General features: G+C 58.7%; 3 protein-coding genes across 5 annotated transcripts; 1 reads left to right on the forward strand and 2 right to left on the reverse strand.

Moving 5' to 3' along the window:
• Positions 1-67: 67 nt before the first annotated feature.
• Positions 68-9,323, reverse strand: EML3 (EMAP like 3). Its single transcript, XM_082661217.1, has 22 exons — positions 9,041-9,323; positions 8,039-8,210; positions 7,697-7,954; positions 7,485-7,598; positions 6,387-6,454; positions 6,094-6,217; positions 5,706-5,876; positions 5,472-5,541; positions 5,276-5,386; positions 4,939-5,034; positions 4,417-4,572; positions 4,122-4,263; positions 3,554-3,705; positions 3,346-3,471; positions 3,128-3,259; positions 2,609-2,676; positions 1,967-2,055; positions 1,797-1,894; positions 1,590-1,677; positions 960-1,058; positions 546-676; positions 68-459 (listed from the first exon to the last, which is right to left on the reverse strand). Exons 1-22 carry the CDS (start codon positions 9,060-9,062, stop codon positions 256-258), a joined length of 2,691 nt encoding a protein of 896 aa, XP_082517343.1. The 5' UTR covers positions 9,063-9,323; the 3' UTR covers positions 68-255.
• Positions 9,324-9,456: 133 nt separating this feature from the next.
• Positions 9,457-11,709, forward strand: ROM1 (retinal outer segment membrane protein 1). Its single transcript, XM_082661218.1, has 3 exons — positions 9,457-10,489; positions 10,878-11,124; positions 11,239-11,709. The coding sequence occupies exons 1-3, from the start codon at positions 9,900-9,902 to the stop codon at positions 11,455-11,457; spliced, it is 1,056 nt and encodes a 351-aa protein (XP_082517344.1). The 5' UTR covers positions 9,457-9,899; the 3' UTR covers positions 11,458-11,709.
• Positions 11,710-11,909: 200 nt separating this feature from the next.
• B3GAT3 (beta-1,3-glucuronyltransferase 3) lies at positions 11,910-16,406 on the reverse strand. 3 transcript variants are annotated; one of them, XM_082660459.1, is made up of 5 exons: positions 16,273-16,406; positions 14,968-15,103; positions 13,268-13,628; positions 12,808-13,098; positions 11,910-12,406 (listed from the first exon to the last, which is right to left on the reverse strand). In XM_082660459.1, the coding sequence occupies exons 1-5, from the start codon at positions 16,352-16,354 to the stop codon at positions 12,308-12,310; spliced, it is 969 nt and encodes a 322-aa protein (XP_082516585.1). In that variant the 5' UTR covers positions 16,355-16,406; the 3' UTR covers positions 11,910-12,307. The 3 variants fall into 3 exon arrangements, with proteins under 3 accessions (XP_082516585.1, XP_082516584.1, XP_082516583.1); XM_082660458.1 differs by having other exon boundaries at positions 14,968-15,106; positions 16,273-16,404; XM_082660457.1 differs by having other exon boundaries at positions 14,968-15,142; positions 16,273-16,404.
• Positions 16,407-17,440: the final 1,034 nt, after the last annotated feature.

The following is a 17,440-nucleotide window of genomic DNA, read 5'->3' on the forward strand; positions in this document are numbered from 1 at the left end:
CCACAAAAGGACCGGGAGGCGACTTTGCTTTTGGTTTATTGCCCCTCAGCAGGCAGCGGGAGTCAGGGCCCCGGCTGGGGCTGCCCGGCTCAGCCAGCGGGTCTATACAGTGTGTGCAGGGGTGCCGTTCGCCCCCTCCAGGGAAATGCGCTTTTGGGAATGTCTCGAAGTCGAGGACAGGGTCGGCCCCGGTAATGGGGAATTTGGGTGGGGCGGGGCCACGCTGCAGGGCCTGTGGGTCCCGTAGGACAGCGGTCAGACGTCGAGAGAGGAGGCGGGGGACAGGGAGGGGGTTCGAGAGGGCGTTGCAGGCGCCGGCCCCGCGCCCCCAGGGCCCAGCACTCGCCACTGGAAGATGCTGGCGTCCTTGCCGCCCAGCGAGACGAGGTGCGAGTCGTCGTGCGTGAACCGGACGCTGGTCACGTGGCTGCCGTGACCACCGTACACGAGGCTCGGCGCCTGGGCAGGAAGGAAGGTCGGGCTACAGCGGCCGCGGAGCCCTGGGACCCCTCCCGCCCGGCCCCGGAGGCCCCGGGAGGCCTTACCTTGGCGCGGGCGCACGGGTACTGGAAGAGGTGCACTTTGCAGAAGTCGTCGGCCACAGCCACCACGCGCTCGTTGTGGGAGCGGCACAGGGAGTTGATGTCGGTTCCATCCGAGCCGTCAGGCCACACGCCTAGCACAGGGGCCAGCCTCAGCCCAGCCTCCCGGCCGCCACCCACGGTCCAGAGCGGCACCATTTCCGGCGCTCAGGCGGCCCGGCCACCCACCCACCGGCCGCGCGTTCCAGGCAATCCTTCCCGGTCCCGAGGGCCGGCCGGAGGGGCCTCCTGGGCTGGATTTGCCAGTTTCTTGACGCCCACCCCTCTACACCTGTCCAGCATTGCGAGCCCGGGACGGGCTGCACCTTGTCCCCGCACCTCTCCCACAGGGTTCCGCGGCCCTGGGCCCCTGCTCACCGTAGACATGGAAGCCCAGCACGCAGGTGTAGGTGGCCCACTCCCGGTCTCGGCTCTCATAACGATTCCTCAGCAGCTTACAGCCTCCAGCCACGTCCCCTGGGGAGAGGGAGCCCACCCAGCTCAGCTCTCACCCTGCCCTCAGTGGGGAAGATGCCATGGAAGGGTTGGAAAGACTGGCTTGAGGCGGTGGCACGTGATCTGGTCAGGGTGGTAGCCCTCAGCCCAGGGCAACACCCAGCCCCATGTGCTTCCTGAGTTCTCAGCTGAAGTTGTCCTGTTTCTCATCAGTTCCTCCTCCCTTGATAATCAATCCCTCCACACCTGTCCTGAGAAACTTTTCCAAAACAATCTTTTCTTGGTGCGTTTTTCAACTCCCCCAAGGCCTTGTGGGAACAAGACATGGTGCAAAACTGTGTGTGTGGTTTTTTTGTCCAAATGACAACATTTCTCCTATGTGTATAATTCTGACTCCACTTCAAACCCATCTCCACCTCCCTGTCTGACTGCCCCTCCACCTGGAGTTCCCCCACATCTTCTCCTTCATCCCCTCCCAACCAGGAGCCCCCTCACATAAATAAAACCCACCCCTATTACCCTCTCCCCATGCCCTCCCCTACTGTCACTCACAGTAAAGGATCTCATAGTCCCCAGAATTGGACATGATGAAGTTCCCATCCTTGGACCAGTCAAGGTGAGTGATGAAGCTGGAGTGACCCTGGGAGCAAGGGTCAAGAGACTAACAATGTAGCCACCGTTTCCCATCCCCTCACCCTCCTAAAGGACATTAGTTTACCTGCTATGGCAATGCCCCGCCCTCCACCCCAGCTTCCTCACCACACAGCGGCCAAAGCGGCTGGACTTGGCACCATCACTGGAAACGCTATAGATGTAGATCATGTTGTCATGGGAACCGATGGCCAGGTACAACCCATCTACAAAGACAGTCACTCAGAGAGGGAAGGGCCAGGGATGAGTCTAGGTTCCGGGGTGGGGGTGGCTCCCACCTGGGCTGTACCGGACCACTGAGAGCTGCTCATTGCCATCAGTGATGTCGGACACGATCTCTCTGGTCTCTGTGTCCAAAACTAGCCACCTAGAAGGGAGGGGGGTGGAAAGCAGGTGTGAGGATACCTGTCCTGAGCAGGGTAGGGGTTGGCAAGTCAGAGAGCCTCAGAGACACCAAAAGAAAGGCTGTGATGTAGACAGAGAGGTTATCTATCATTGTGGTCTTATGCTGGGAAGTGGGAAGGGGCTATGGGCAGATAAAAGCTGAGGGGCTCCTGATGCCATCTGAAAGGGAGAACAGGGGCCCAACTACCAGGGCCTTGTGGAGTCTGTTAAGCTTGTCACTTCCCTGTGTTAGTCTCCCCTATGCCCCTCCCATCCCCGCTGCTTCTCTAGCCTGAGCTGCCACCTCCTCCACTCCCAGGCTTGCTTGGAGGGGAGAATGGATGGGGGAGGGTGTGATGACAGCTGCCATAGGAGAGCAGGGGAGACCCTGGCTGCAGGGAAAAGCACTGAGAAGAGGGAGGGTGCAGTTGGGGCTCCTGAGCAGGCAGCGATCACACTCCTCCACCCCCGCCATTACCAGAAACCCTTCCCATACCTCCTGCTTTCCCCTCCCAGGAGTCCTGGCTCCCTCTCACCTCCCTGTGTTCAGTCCTACGGCCACAACTGCCCCACTGGGGTGGAAGTCAGCACAGAGACCAGTCTCCTGGGAGGGGGGAAAGGTGAATTCAAGAAGATGCCTTTCTAGTGAGGGAACTAAGATGGATACCTTGTCATCTTGATAACAATGTCAAAGCCCCCTCCTCTCAAGGATGAGAGGGACAGGAAACCTGGGATGGAGGCAGGGTATCACCGGAGCCTAAGCAGAGGTGCTACTCAAAACACTTAACAACCAGAAGTGACACCCCACAGCTGTGCTGGAGATTAACCGTCAGTTGCTGGATCAAGAGGACGTCTAAGGGCTGGGGGGAGGGCAGTGCTCAGGGGCACTGGAGGCATCAGTACAGAAGAATGAATATTTTACCAGCCAGTACAGCCACACCAGTACAAACGGGCTGCCTCTAGGAGCAAAAGGGAAGGGGGTGTTGGGGAAGGAGTGGTGGCCACAGGAGTCATGGTGGGCGTGACACTGAGGATCCGGGGACACAGAGCTCTACCTTGAGGTCGATGCTCCAGGCCAGCGCATGGCCCTCCCCATCCCACAGGCAGAGCTGCCGGTCATGGCCACAGGTGAGGAAACGGTTCTGGAAGGGATGTGTGCAGAGCCCCCAGAGCTCATCCGTGTGACCCTGCGGCAGAGCGTGCGCTGTCACCTCTGCCCCTCCCCAACAGCCCTTCCCTTCCTGCTCGCTCGAACCCTTGGCGCCCCCCCAACCTGGATTACAGGGGAGAAGCCCCGGTCCAGATCTCCCCGCAGCAATGCGTTCTTCGTGGTTCCCACCAGCAGCTCAGAGCCAAGCCCCTCTGCAATGGCCCGCACGGCCCCGAAGCGTTCAGGAATCTGCAGAGCGGTGGCAGAGAGTCAGGGGCCCGCTGGCCATTCCTCTTCCCTCTCCTTCCCTCGACCCCAGCCCAGCCCTCACCTCAGCTTCCTGGAGGGCCACCAACCCAGGCCCCCACTGGACCAGCCGGCGGTCCCGCCCACCACCACTCAGCACGGTCCCGTCCCGCCGGAGACACAGGGCGAAGATAGAACCCTCGTGAGCGTGCGCCTGGGCCACAATCCCGTAGGTCTCTGTTGGCAAAGTCCTGGGTGGGTCATGCTTTTGGGGTGCAGGGAAGTAGGGAACAGGAGCAGCCGAGGCCGTCACAATAGAGCAATGACTGCCGGGTGCTGAGTGCCTAGTCTGGTCCTCGGCTTCTCCCCAGTTTACAGACTGGACGACCAAGGTTCCGAGAAGTGAGGTAACTTCCTAAGGGCCAGGCAACTAGGGGCGAAACTGGGATTTGAACCCAGGGTCTGGCACACTCCAAAGCCCCAGCCCTCTCTGCCGTGCTGCCCCCTGCCCTCCTAGACTAGCCCCCCAGAGGGCCCCACCCTCGGACAGAGCACGATCAATTCTCAAGGGCAAAGGATGGGAAATCCTCTCCTCTGTTTTCACAGACCGTCTGGGGAACTAGCCTTCCCAGATGCCACCCCCAATCACATACCTTTGGCCCCGCCCCTGCCTGGGGTCCTGGAATCTGAGAGGCTCCGCCCCCAGGTGAGAATGTTCCCCTCGGAGTCCCCTGTGAGAATGTCTCCGTCCGGAAGGAGCACAAAGCAGGGGATAAACTTGGGTTTCTTGTATTTCTAGGGGCCAGGCGAGCAGAGAGTAGAGGTCAAAGACGCTACAAGTCTCGGGACAGCTGGGAGTTGGGTAGCGTCAGGGTCTACAGTACTCAGACCAATACTTCCATCGCCACTCTGCCCTCCCCCACCACCCTGCACCCATCCACACCTCACCCCAAAGACACCCTGTTTCCTGGTGAGGGTCCCGTTCCCAGGAACCCCTGCTCCACCACTCCAGTTCCAGAAGTGGACGTGGGATTTCCCGCTGGTGACAATGCAGCTGCTGTCGCGAGGGTTGAAGCCAACGGCCAGAACTGAGTCATTTGTACTCTGAAGGGAAGATACTAGATTCAACCACTCCAAGCCCTGTGCACCTTCGTTCTACCAGACTCTCTTCAACTGGCATCCTGACAACTGGTCTGCAGCAGCCCAGGACCCTCAGGACAACCCTTCCTCCAAGGCCCTGGTCCCCTAAGAGCACTACTGGCAGTCACTCACTAGTGCCTAACACGGTGTCCCTCACGAGGTCAGAACCTCCGTGGTCCCCACTTCACAGCCTCAGAGAGGCTAGGAGGCTTGCTCCAGGGGACCAGGCCAGAAAGGAGGTACACGTACGGGGAAGTCTGGAGGTCTCTGCACTCCACCACTCCCAGCACCTCAACCTCAGCGCCCCACCAGGCCACCAGGATACCTCACCTTGATCTCAGCCAGCTTCGTTCCCCGGCTGCAGTCCCACACAGACAGCATGTGCTCGTTGGAATCATCCACCACACAGAGGAAAGCACCCAGATCCTGAAGATGGGGGACACATCAGAGGGGCCGAGTAAGGCCTGGAGGTCTCAGGATTCATGGTCCAAATTAGGCCAGAGGTGCCACAACAGGCTGAGAGGCAGAAGGGGCCACACTGTCTCTTAGGAGAACCGGCTGGGTGGGGCTTAGGAAGGCCAGGACTTCTGAGGCTTCCTGGTGAAGTACAAGGAGGGGGTTCCCGGACAGGGAAGATGGGGGCCTCGAGGCGCCGGGGCCAGCTCACCGCAACTGAAAAGGCCAGGGCCCCCACACCCCGCTCGAAGGCCCCCAGTCCGATCTCCTGCAGCTTCAGCAGCGTCTCTGAGTCCCAGACATGAACCACAGGCTGCAGGGGCTGGTGGGAGAGAAGGGGTCAGGGGTGTGAAGGGCAGCTGGGCTGGAATTTCATCCTGTCTGCCTGGCGTTGACTGTGGCCTTACCTTTCCATCCTTATCCACTCCGGCTGTCTGTCCTGAGGCTACACGCACACCATCAGGGTGAACAGCCAGGCTAAGTGGGGGAGGAGACACTCTAGGGAAGGGGGTCGGTAGTCTCTCAAGACCACCCAGGCCACTCTCCTCTCCTGTTCCTCCACACCCACCCAGACCCTCTTCCTGCCAAGCCCACCATCCCCATGCCTAGAGCTGCCCACTCCCAAGCCCTAGGACCCTCACCATCGAACGCAGTCCGTGTGCCCCCGGTAATGTCTCTGGCCGCCACCTCCAGGACCCCCTGGGCCTCCCCCGGGCCGGTACAGCACCACCACACAGGCGATAAAGTAGACCACCTCCCCAGAGCGCAGCACAAACAGATTAGAGCGGGAGTCACGACCCCGGTACCCGTAACTGGAGTGGGGATCATGGTCAAGGAAAGGGTCAGATCAAGGGCACCACGAGGAAAAGGAGAGGAAGACAGAGCTCTGGCTATAGCAGCGCCACTGGCAGAGGATGGAAGCGGAGGATTCAGAGGTCTCACTCTCCTTGCAGACCCAGGAGGTGCAAGGGGGGGGGACATTCCAGGATGGGAAGGGTGGTTCCCATGGGACTGGAAGGGGCAGGATACACCCAGTCAAGGCTGAGGGTCTCCGGGGGTGGGCCGCTGGGCAGCTCCTCGAGGCTGCGGATGCCAGACGGGATGTACATGGTAATGGGGCGGCCGCGAAGGAACATCTTCACTGAGATGCCTTCTACAAAAAAAGAAGGGGGTGTCAATCACGACCCTGTAGCTTCCCTTCCAGGAAAGCCAGAGCAGAACTCAACCCACCATACCTCACAGGTCCCCCAAAATAGCTCCTGGGGCTGCAGCCCAAACCCTAACCCCATCATCCAAGTTCTTCCGGATCCCTCTATACATACCTAAATTATAATTGCTCCTCCGAGATCCAGGACCCCCAGGGCTGGAGAGGGCGTCTTTTCCCCCACGGCTGTTGCGAAGGAAGAAAAGCACAGGGATTGGGGTCAGGTCCCAAGACATAATTGTGGAGGGGCAGGACGTAAGAAAGGAGGCTACCCTAGAGATGACAGTCACCTCTGCAGAATTTCAGTTTGCATCGTGTGCATTCAGAGCTCAGGTGGGGACTTTTAGCTCCATTTAAGGCATGAGAAGACTGAGGCTAAAGAGGCTGAGTAAGCCTGTAAGAGGCAGGGTGGGGTGACACTTTCCTCCAGACCACCAGGCCTCTGGCTATTAACCGCTTCATTTTCCCATCTGTAAAATGGGCCTTTAGTGAATCCAGAATGTACATCAGCCCTGCCTTTAAGGGATCTGAGAGGTAAGCAAGAATAGTCCTTCTCTCTCAAGGGGAAAGTGACAGGTGAATTCCAGAGATCACTGTCCTTAGATAATAAGGTGACCATCTCTCTTCAAAGAATAAAAGAGAGGCCAAGGATCGGGCTAGAATGAACACTCAGGCGTCCCGGGGCCTGTACACACTCTGAGACAACTATGCTCAGCCACCAGGATTTCCCCTTGCTCTCTAGAAGTAAAGCTTGGTACGCTGGGGTGTGGGAGGAGGCTGAGACTCTGAGGACCGTCACCATGAAAATCATGGGTGCTTTTGGAAAACCCTCTTGGAATCTTGGAAGGTATGTTGTGATATGGTGGAAACGGCAGGGGAACTGGAGTCAGGAAGAGTGGGGTTGGAATCCTGGCTCTAGCTGTGTGACCCCAGACAAATGACTTACCCTCTCTGAGCCTGCTTCTTCACCTGGACAATGATCAGCATGAGACCACCTACCCCCCAAGGATGTCATGGGGACTGAATGAGACGGAGGAGGTCGAGGGTTTAGCACAGTGCCAGGTACACGGCAGGCACCCCAGGAGTGCTTGTTCCTTTCTTCCTGTTGGGCAATGAGGTCCCCCCACCCCACCCAGGGAAGTGAGGTGAGGGATGTGAAAAGTCAAGAACCTGAGCCTGGGGTGGGGCGGGCTGGGGGGAGGGGAGCCTCGCCCACCTCTCTGTGCTCCCTGACCGCAGCAACAGGTTGGCCGAGGAAGCTGCCTTCCGGGAGAGTTTCTGGCGAGGCCGCTCTGAGGGGGACGAGGAGGAGGAAGAATTTCTCCGGGGCCTGGTCGGACGGAGCACAGTGAGCAGGTGAAAGTCATTCCCTCGGATCGTGCTCCCCACTCCTCCCTCCCCTCCCAGCCTCTGCCGCAGGACACTCACGTGTCAGTACGCTGTGGGGGCTGCACCAGCCTGAGGAGCCCTGGGGGGCCGGGCGAGCCAGTGCCACTGCTGCTGCTGCCCCCTCCTTCGGACTGGGTCCCACCGGGCTCTTCACCGCCCCCATGCGGGGCCGCGGGCCCGTTGATCAGGCCAGGGGGGCCAGGTGATGACTCCGTCTCCACCTCTGTCTCTGTCTGGGTGCCTCGGCTCACCGAGGAGGGGCTGTGTGTGGGTGGCAGTCCCGGGGGAGCTGCAGGGCTGCTGGGGAGCCAGTGCATCAGCCCGATGCGCCTGGGGCAGGCCCCAGCAAGGGGGAGGAAGAAGGTTTGACAACATGCATACCTGTCCCTTGTAGGGCCTGGTGCGCCAGGGTCCTGCAGGGAGGTGGGAGGCGCCTGCAGCCGCAGCAGGCGAAGAGCTTCTGCCAAGGCTGCCTTTACCAGCTCCATCTCCTTCTCCTGCACCTGAAGCCGCCGGCTCAGGGACTGCAGGGCCTCCTGAGCAGGGCCCTCACCTGGGAAAGGGGCAAGAAGCAGTCAGAATGTACCCACCACCTGGGGAAAGGCTTGAGGGGATTCTCTCTGCCCCCAGCTGTGCATTTGTCCAATAGGACCTGCACCCTTCGAGCAGCTCCAGGCTTGGATGCGCTCCCAGAGGGGAGGAGACGGGTAGTAAAGGATCAAGGGCCTCCTTGTGGCAGGGCAGGCGAGGAACCTGGCAAAGCTCCCTTCCTGCTGCCGTCCCAGCCTCCGCAAAGACAGGGAGTACCATGGAGTACCCGGGGAAAAAATGGAGTACTGGCGAGGAACGTGGGAACCACAGGCTGAAGCGCAGTGCTGGTGAGGGACGACAGGGCCCAGCCCAGAGCAAGCTCAGGTCTCCAGAGAAGGCAGAGAAACTCAGAGGGAGCACCCGGAGAAAAGTGGGGGGGACACAACAGTACAGTCATCCTGAGGACTCAGAGAAGAAGACGACATCTAGAGTGACAGGAGAGGGTATGAGTGGAGAGAAGAGTCATAGCGAAGGTCCCAGGGTAACAGTGGGGGTCCGAAGTAAAAAGACCCAAAATCCCAGGAAAAGAGGCCCAGAGTAACACAGGAGGTAAGGAAATTTTCGAGGGGCCCAAAGTAACACGGGAGGTAGGATGACGTTGGGGAAGTCCGAAATGACAGTTGGAGGACCCAAGTAACTAGGGAGAGCGACCTGAGGTACAGTGGAGGATGCTCAGAGCCCCCGGAGCCGAGGAGCACGCGGGGACGCCCCGAACAGCCGTCGGGCAATGGCAGCGCCCGACCGGCCGGCGCTCCGGGAAGGGGCACGCCGCCCGCCCCGCCCCGTACTCACCGGGCCCCCCGGCCCCGTCCATCCGGCCCCCGGCTTGCTCCGAGCGGCGGCGGCGGCGGAGGAGGCGTCTAAGCCGCCGGGGCCATGGCCAGAGAGAGGGGAAGGGGAAGCACCCCGGGGCGCGCGCGCAAGGGAGCCGAGCCACCCCCCGGGGGCGCTGTCGGGCGCGGGGAAAGGGCCTGGAGGGGGCGCTGTGGGGCGGGGGCCGCAGGCTCCGGGGCCCGCCGGGGCCTCGGACTCTCCCGGGACCGCTCTTGGCTCCCGGGGGTGGGGTGGCGGGGCCGTCCTGGGCCCCAGCGCCGCAGCACAAACAGGCGCCGGACGCGAGGCCGCCAGGAAGCGCGGGAGGTGGGGGGGCGGGACGAGGGGGGGGCCGGGCCGCCTGGTAACCCCTCCCTGTCCGGGCCTCGCAGCTCGCTTCGGGGGCGGGGCCAACCCGTTGACCCCCCGGCCCCCTCCGGCCACCGCCCTCCAGGCCCTTCCGGGATCCTGGCCCTCGGACTCCCTGGGGACCTGGGAAGGAGCGCGGGCCGTGAGGTCTCCCGCCCCCAGCCCCTAGCCTGTCGAGGCAGAACCGACCAGCCCCTCCCCACTTCCGCGAAGGGACAGGGGCGGGGTCACGAAATAGGCCTTTTGCCCGGGGGCGGGGCTTTTCCTAAGGGGCAAGGCCAAGGCATCCCGAATTGGGACTGGCAGGGGACAGGGCAGAGGGTTATTAAGGCTGTGGCGGGAGGATGCCCAGGGTATTGGGGTCAGGGTGGCATTAGCCCAGCTCAAGCCAGGCTGGGCTGACGCAGCATCCTGCCGCGGCCAACCCCTGTCCCTGACAGCTCTGCTGTCCCTTGGGCAGAGATGGGAGATGGCGCCGGTGCTGCCCCTGGTGCTGCTCCTCCAGCCCCGCATCCGTCTGGCGCAGGGCCTCTGGCTCCTCTCCTGGCTGCTGGCGGTGGTCGGTGGCCTCACCCTCCTCTGTAGCGGGCATCTCCTGGTCCAGCTGTGGCACCTTGGCACCTTCTTGGCTCCCTCCTGCCCGGTCGCTGCCCTGCCCCAGGTTGCCTTGGCAGCCAGTGCAGTGGCTCTGGGCACAGGACTGGTGGGTTCAGGAGCCAGCAGGGCCAGTCTGGATGCAGCTCAATACCCTCCCTGGCGAGGGGTCCTGGGCCCGCTGCTGGTGGCTGGCACAGCTGGTGGCGGGGGGCTCCTGGTTCTTGCCCTGGGGCTAGCCCTGGCTTTGCCTGGGACTCTGGACACAGGACTGGAGGAGGGCCTGGGGACTGCCTTGGCTAACTACAAGGACACAGAGGTCCCCGGACGCTGTCAAGCCAAACGGCTGTTGGACGAGCTGCAGCTGAGGCACCACTGCTGCGGGCGCCATGGGTACAAGGATTGGTTTGGGATCCAGTGGGTCAGCAACCGTTACCTGGATCCCAATGACCAGGACGTGGCTGAGTGAGTGATTTGCTTCTCCTCCTCCCTCTTCCTTCTTCTCCTCCTCTTCCTCCTTCCTTGCAACCCCACCTCACCCAGACAGGCAATGAGTAGAGTCTAGTGACTGAGAGAATGGAGCACAGCTCTGCCATGTTTTAGCTGTGTGACCCAGGGCATGTTACCAAACTGCTCTGGGCCCATTTGCTTGTCTGTAAACTGGAGATGATAAAAGTCCCACCTTACAGAGTTGTCGTAAGGATGAACGAATGATGTCTGCATGCCTGGCACATAGTAAAGCAGTCAGTACATGTCTCACTCGTCTTTTCCCTTCTCAACTCCTGTGCCCTGCAGCTTCTCCCCCAGGCCTCTATCTCCAGACATCCTAACACCCCTGCCCCTCCCTTTGCAGCCGGATCCAGAGCAATGTGGAAGGCCTATATCTGATTGATGGGGTCCCTTTCTCCTGCTGTAATCCCCACTCACCCAGACCTTGCCTGCAAAGCCAGCTCTCAGACCCCCACGCCCACCCCCTCTTTGATCCCCGACAGCCCAACCTAAACCTCTGGGCCCAAGGATGCCATGAGGTGCTGCTGGGGCACCTGCAGGGGCTGGCGAGCACACTGGGCAACATGCTGGCTGTTACCTTCCTGCTGCAGGTGAGTCAGCAAAGTGTCTGAGGCCTCCTCTGGGCCTCCTCACCGCCTCCAACCCAGGGGCCCCTGAAACTGCTGTGACCCTCATTGACCTCTTGCCCCTTGCTTTCCCCACAGACTCTGGTACTCTTGGGCCTGCGGTACCTGCAAACGGCACTGGAGGGGCTCGGAGGAGTCATCGATGGGGAGGGAGAGGCCCAGGGCTATCTCTTTCCTGCTGGGCTGAAAGACATGCTGAAAACAGCATGGCTACAGGGAGGGGTGGCCCGCAGGCCAGCACCTGAGGAGGCCCCACCAGAAGAGGAACCTCCCAAGGAGGGTCTACCTGAGGCCTAGTGGCCTGGAGCTTGGGGTGGGGATGAGGGGTGGGGGGAAGGGGAGAGATGGACAAGACTGGAAACCTCACAACTCCTTATAGGCTCCAGGTGGGGGAGGAGGGATCTCTGGGATTAGAGGGTTAAGGATAGTCAGTGAGCTGGACTGGGGTAGGAGAGAAAACCAGGTGTCCTAGGGCCTAGCCCATGGCCAGAACCACCAGGGAAGAACAGAAAAAAAAACCAGGGTGGTGGGAAAGTGACATGGGAAGGACTGGAGGCTGCTTCTGGTGCACAGACTCAATAAAGCTTTTGGACTGAAGCCACTGATCTTTCTCTTCAAGGGGGTGGGGGCCCTGAGAGAACTGATTTCCGTCTGATGGAGAAGCCAGGACTCCAGGGGTTTGACCTGGTAAGGATCAAATGCAAGAACCTGACATGGGAAGTGAAGGAAAACAGAAGCCCCTCCAAGTTGAGAGTTTTTATTCTGGAGGTTGGGGCGGGGGGGGGTCAGCATGCTCAGGTGGGGAGGGTCCAGCCCAGCTCCTCCAGCCCCGCAGTGCATGCCCAGCCCCAATAAGTTACCCAGTCACTCAGCCGCCCTCCCGCCCGAGACTCTCTGTTTTCTGCTCCGCCCCAGACAAGCCCATCTGGCTCAACACAAGGGCTGCTTGTCCCTAGCCTGTGAGCAGTGCCACAAGGCAAGCTGGGGGAGGGGAGAAGCAGCTCGGCCACGCCCTGGGGTTGAAGGGGCAGAAGGGCCGCCCCTGGCTCTGAGGGCTCAGGACTTGGAAAACCACATCCTGGGCAGGCCAGGGATCCAGTCCCATAGATCTGTGTCTGATGAGGTGGTGGGCAGTGGAGGGCCGCCATCACACCTCGACAGCTGGGTCTGAGCCTCGGCCCTGCCGCTGCAGCTGCTCCTCCTGCTTCGTCTTGGGCTTCTCTGTCCGCGTATGCCACACCAGAACCTGTCCCGAGAGCTTTCAGTTAGAGCCGGGCCCAGCCACAGCCCAGCCTCTGGGGCACGCAGTGTAGAACGGATTCTCCAACCCCCTCGACACACACTGGGTTGGCTGCCAAGTATGAAGAGTGGGTGGGGGGAGCCTTTAGTGCCTCTAAAATGGGGCTTAATCCCTTTCCCTCTCTGTGTCACACGGGTGCCAGGAGACAGAGTGGCAGGAAGACCACTTTCCTTCCCTGCCTCCCAGCTTCCCCTTCAGGAGAGCAAGCAAGGTTGAATCTGAGCCCTGGAGGGTCTCTCCTGGTTCAAACACCCATCCCTGATCCTACTCCCCAGGGCCTCATTCCACTTCTCCCATCACCCGTCCATCCCACAGTCAGATTTCCGTGCCCCCCTCCATCCCCTTACCCGAGTGCAGTTGGCAGCCCGTGGCTCCAGGTCCTTGGGATCAACAAGGTGGCTCAGGAGGCTGCTCTCCAGGTGGCCCCGAGGAGCAGTAGCATCAAACCGGGCATTGGGTTTCGCCAACAGCAGGGGCAGGGAGACGGCAAATCCCGCCATATCCAGTGGGAAGGGCCTATTGGGCTCCCACGCGGTGTGGAAGCCCACGACCCGGCCATCCTGTACGCGAGGGCCCTCGAATCGCAGGCCGCCCACCAGCCCCACTGGCCACACTGAGACGCCACGGGTCCAGCGCATCTACCGGAAGTCAGGAAAGAAGAAACAGACAGGAGGTGGCCCAGAGGAACGGGAGCAGCGGGAAGGACCACTTGAGTCACTCTGCCCCACCGCTCCCCACTCCTCACCTAGGGAAAAAGATGAAGCGGGCCCACCTGGCCTGTTTCCCCAGCCCCATCTCAGTGCTCACCTCCTCAAAGAGTTCCCGGCTGTAGGTGTTGTCATCATCAGCAAAGTACACGACTCCCCGGGTGCCTGGTGGGGGTGGATCCTTCTCTCCCGCCACAGCACCCCCTCTGCTCCGGAGCCAGTCCAGGGCCCTGTTCCGTTGCTCAACACCTCGGGGCCGAACCCAGCCTGGCTCGCCCTCCCGGAGTCGCTGGGCCTTGGGGGTGAGGACCGCCAGGTGGGTGAAGAGGAGGCCAGAGGCAGCCAGCAGCCCCGAGACCAACGGGGTGGGGCCCTCAGCATCCTCTACCAGCAGCCAGTGCAGCCGGGGCACCAGGCTTAGGGTCTGGGACAGCCGCACCAGCTCCGCCTTCTGCACCAGCCTGCAGGGGGAAAGATGCAGGAGGGAAAGGGATAGGCACCATTTGCCCACTCCAGAGGGTATATATGGCTTCTCCTGGGCCACTCCTAGCACCGCCCACCCTCCCCACCCCCCCGTGACCTTTCCCCGACCAGCACCCAAATGCCCTGTTCTTTTCTTTGTCTTGTTTTGTTTTTTGACCCAGCCACTCAGCTTGCAGGATCTTAGTTCCCTGACCAGGGATGGAACCCATGCCCACTGCAGTGGAAGCGCTGAGTCCTAACCACTGGACCGCCAGGGAATTGATTCACCTGCCCTGTTCTTAATGTCCATGTCTGTCACTCACCTCAACCCCAGGGCTCTGACTATAAATTAAGGGCACAGTCTTTGAAATCAGATCTGGGTTTGAACGCCAGTTTTGTAACTTACTAGGTGAGATATCTGGGGAAATGGCTCCATCTCCCCAAGGCTCAGTTTCCTTTAAATAACTTTAAAATAACAGTACTTTACAACAATGTTGTTTTAAGGATTAAATAAGATCATGACGTTTTAGAATACCAGTAGGACCATGTTCTTTGCCGCCTATGCTTGGATTTCCAGGTAGAAGAGTTTAGAGGAGCCCTTTGGCTCATTCCTCTTCAGGGGACGAAGATTTATCCGAGTTTAGACAAGAAACTGGGAAGGTAGGGGCCCAGTCTCTTGCAGGCTTCTTTACCCTTCAGATGGGCCTGCCCGCCCCAGGCTTGATGGTGTGTGTAGGGAGGTGGAGAGGGTCTAGAGATGCCCTGGCGTAGGTGGGTCAGCCATCTGATTCCAGGCAGATGTCAGCAAGCCCTTTTGGCTACAGATTCAAAACCACATTTCCCAGTTGGTTTGTGTCACCAATAACGCTACGTTTTATTAAAAAAAAAAAAAAAAAAAGGAACACACTTAGCACAGTGTGGGGCAGAGAGTAAACACACTGCAAATAATAGCTGGTGTAACTATTTCTAGACCCCCGTATGACTGCAGGGCCAAGTCCTTTTCTACTTCGATTTAGTCAAGGGCTTCCCAAACTTTCTCACCAAAGGCTCCCTAAGGAGAGAGAGTGAACTCACTGGCAAGTTCAGAATTTCTTTGCAACTTTATTGTTCTATCTTAAAACTTCTCAGGAATATTGTATTCTACTTCACAGCACATCCCTGTCTATTTTAATAGAAAAACATTTTCCCACAAATCTTAGAGTAATGATGTGGTTCATTTAGCCTGTCATTTGTCATGCCTTAGCTTGAGGAACATCCCCTGGCCCAGCGCCTCCCGAAACTCATCAGCGACCCCAGCCTCTTGGTCCATGCAGATGTGGGGTGCATCACAGCCCATACCTGGCATAGGTGGGGGTAACAACATAGATAGTAGGCAGAGCCTCAGGTTCAGGGGGCTGGGCGGGGGCAGGGGGTGGACGGCGGAGATCGGCTTGCAGCTGGGAAATCCTCAGATCCTTCTGCCGAAGCTGCTCTGCTGCTGCCCGCAGGGGAGAGAGGCAGTCACATGGCTGGCCTGGTCCCAGGAAGCAGGGATGGGGGCAGAGAACCACAGTATGTTCAGCATCCCAAAGGGCCATAACCTTCTGTTCAACTAGCCAGTGCAGGGCTCTCTTTACAACTTCTCTAACAGCTTTTCTATGCCTTGGGTGGTGGGGAGCTCACTGCCTCAATTAGCAGCCCCTCTCCAACTTTACCAATTCCATCCATTACAGTTTTCATTTGGCTATTGAGCTGATTACCTGCCTCCATCCTTTCTACCTTCTGGTCCTAATTCTGCCTTCTGGAACCATAAAGAACAAGTTGATCTCCTAAAACAGGACAGTCTTTCAAATACCTGAGGATCATGCAGTGGCCCAGTCTCTAAATCCCTGCATAAGAGGCAGGGTTCAATCTGTTCCACTGGCTGTGTGACCAAAGACTCATTAAATTCATTGATTCCATCATTGGATAAATATTTATTGAATGCTCCTCCTGGGAGGCACTGCCTTAGGTGCCCGGGATGCAGCTTAGGAAAGCAAACAGACATGGTCCCTGCCCTCATGGAGGTTTCAGTTTAGTGGAGGAGCTGGACACTAAGCAAAGAAACAAATTAATAAAATTATTAGAAACCGTGGTAAGGGCCATGAAGGAAACAAATAGGATAGAGACTTAAAGAGAATCCAGATTGAGAAGAGGTACTTTAGCTAAGGTGGTCAAGGAAGGCCTGTGAGGCGGTGACATGTGAGCTGAAACCTGAAGGATGAGAGAGGGAGCTGGGAAAGAGCTGGGCGAAGAGCACCACAGGCAGCGGGGACAGGTTAAGTGCTTGGAAGCAATGAGTGTGGGGTTTTCAAGAAACTGTCATGAAGCCAGTGTGGCCGGAGCAGAGCGAGCGAGAGGGTTAGGAAATGGGGTTAGAGAGGCAGACCAAGGCAGGATCATGCGGGGCCTTGCAGGCTCTGGGAAGGAGTCTGATTTCACCCGAGGTGCGGCGGGCAGCCGCGGTGCGTTCTAGAGAGGGGAGTGCGCCCGGCGGCCGCAGAGGGCTGTAGAAGGGCCGAGCCGGATGAATGGGGTCTGCGCGGGGGTTCATCCCCAGGGCGGGACGCTCGGCGACGGGTGCCCGAGGGCCGACCCGCCGCGCCCCCGCCCCGCCCCGCTCACCGAGCTGCACCAGCGCGTAGAGGAGGCCGGCGATCGACACCAGGAAGTAGGCGAGGAACACGTTCTTCAGCTTCAGCTTCATGGCCGCGCCACCGCCGGCGCCTGGGCAGGCGGGGTCCTGCAGGCACGAAGTTCCCCGCCCCCAGCCCGCCAGCCTGCAAGCCCCGCCCCTGAAGCGGCCCCGCCCCTTGACCCGCCCTCCTCACCCTCCTCTCGACCTGCTCCCAGGAGCTGGAGCTGGCAGTAAACGTCGCGGCCCACTTCCGGTCAGTCTGCCCACTCCCTCCCTCCGGGTTAATTTCCGCTCCCACCGCCTAGTTCTGGGAACCACGGTAGTGGGTGACGTCATATCCGGCGTATCAAGAGCGCGCGGCCGGCGGTCAAAAGCCAGGTAGGGTACTTGGGAGTGGCTTTGGGACCCTCCCCTTGATCTCTAGTCCCTCTGCGCAGATTTTCTCCATATAGTCATTCATTCATCCATCAGTCACTGCAGGTAGTAACAGTACCTCAGTACATACTTGTTACATGAATGAGTGAAATCTAGGGCCTATCATGTACCAAGCCTGTGCCCTGGGTGTCTCATACAATCCTCACTATAATCCTTTGATTATAATTTTAATACAATTTAGGATATTAAAACTCTAAAGATTGATGTTGCAGAATTTTGATATTTAACAAGGTACTCTTGGCAAAAATGCAAAAAATACATAGTAATCTAATAAATTAAACCAAAAAATAGTAAAGGGGTATTTTTGATATTTCATTAATTAATCAACCTCTCATATTCTAATATTTCTTGGATTTTTTTTTTGAATTTCTAGTATGACTTGGAATCAGGTCCCTTTCTGGGATGAAGAGTTTATATCCATAGTGTTTTTCCAGCACATCTGGCAGTAGTTCAGGAGCAAACTGCTCTTCTTCAGGGTTGTCACAGTATCTTGGTCCACTTTTGTGTGAGAGATAGGTATTGTCCCCATTTTACAGATAAGTAACTAAAATTGCGCCAAATCATGTAATTCCCATCGTACAATTTTCTATGTCCCTTCTAGATACCTGACTCCAGGAGCTGTACTGTCTCCTCTGACCCACACTGAAACAGGTGACAGAAGGGGTGGGGGTAAAATGTCAAGGCAATGAGCTATCTCCCAGAGAATTAACTGGAAATTTC

Source organism: Grampus griseus, assembly GCF_964374135.1.
Source record: "Grampus griseus genome assembly, chromosome: 8".
Lineage (NCBI taxonomy): Eukaryota > Metazoa > Chordata > Mammalia > Artiodactyla > Delphinidae > Grampus > Grampus griseus.

Bases quoted from the DNA above. Each gene is read 5' to 3' on its own strand.
- EML3 (XM_082661217.1), bottom strand. From the start codon at position 9,062: ATGGACGGGGCCGGGGGGCCCG. The intron at 7,599-7,696 runs GTGAGTGTCCTG...CCGTCCGACCAG, and splicing joins CCCCCACAGCGTACTGACAC to GCCCCGGAGAAATTCTTCCT. The intron at 677-959 runs GTGAGCAGGGGC...CCCCTGTGCTAG, and splicing joins GCTGGGCTTCCATGTCTACG to GCGTGTGGCCTGACGGCTCG.
- ROM1 (XM_082661218.1), top strand. From the start codon at position 9,900: ATGGCGCCGGTGCTGCCCCTGGTGCTGCTCCTCCAGCCCCGCATCCGT. The intron at 10,490-10,877 runs GTGAGTGATTTG...CTCCCTTTGCAG, and splicing joins AATGACCAGGACGTGGCTGA to CCGGATCCAGAGCAATGTGG. The intron at 11,125-11,238 runs GTGAGTCAGCAA...CTTTCCCCACAG, and splicing joins CTGTTACCTTCCTGCTGCAG to ACTCTGGTACTCTTGGGCCT.
- B3GAT3 (XM_082660457.1), bottom strand. From the start codon at position 16,354: ATGAAGCTGAAGCTGAAGAACGTGTTCCTCGCCTACTTCCTGGTGTCG. The intron at 15,143-16,272 runs GTGAGCGGGGCG...TCCTGGGACCAG, and splicing joins CTACGCGCTGGTGCAGCTCG to GCCAGCCATGTGACTGCCTC. The intron at 13,629-14,967 runs GTATGGGCTGTG...TTCCCCCTGCAG, and splicing joins GTTACCCCCACCTATGCCAG to GCTGGTGCAGAAGGCGGAGC.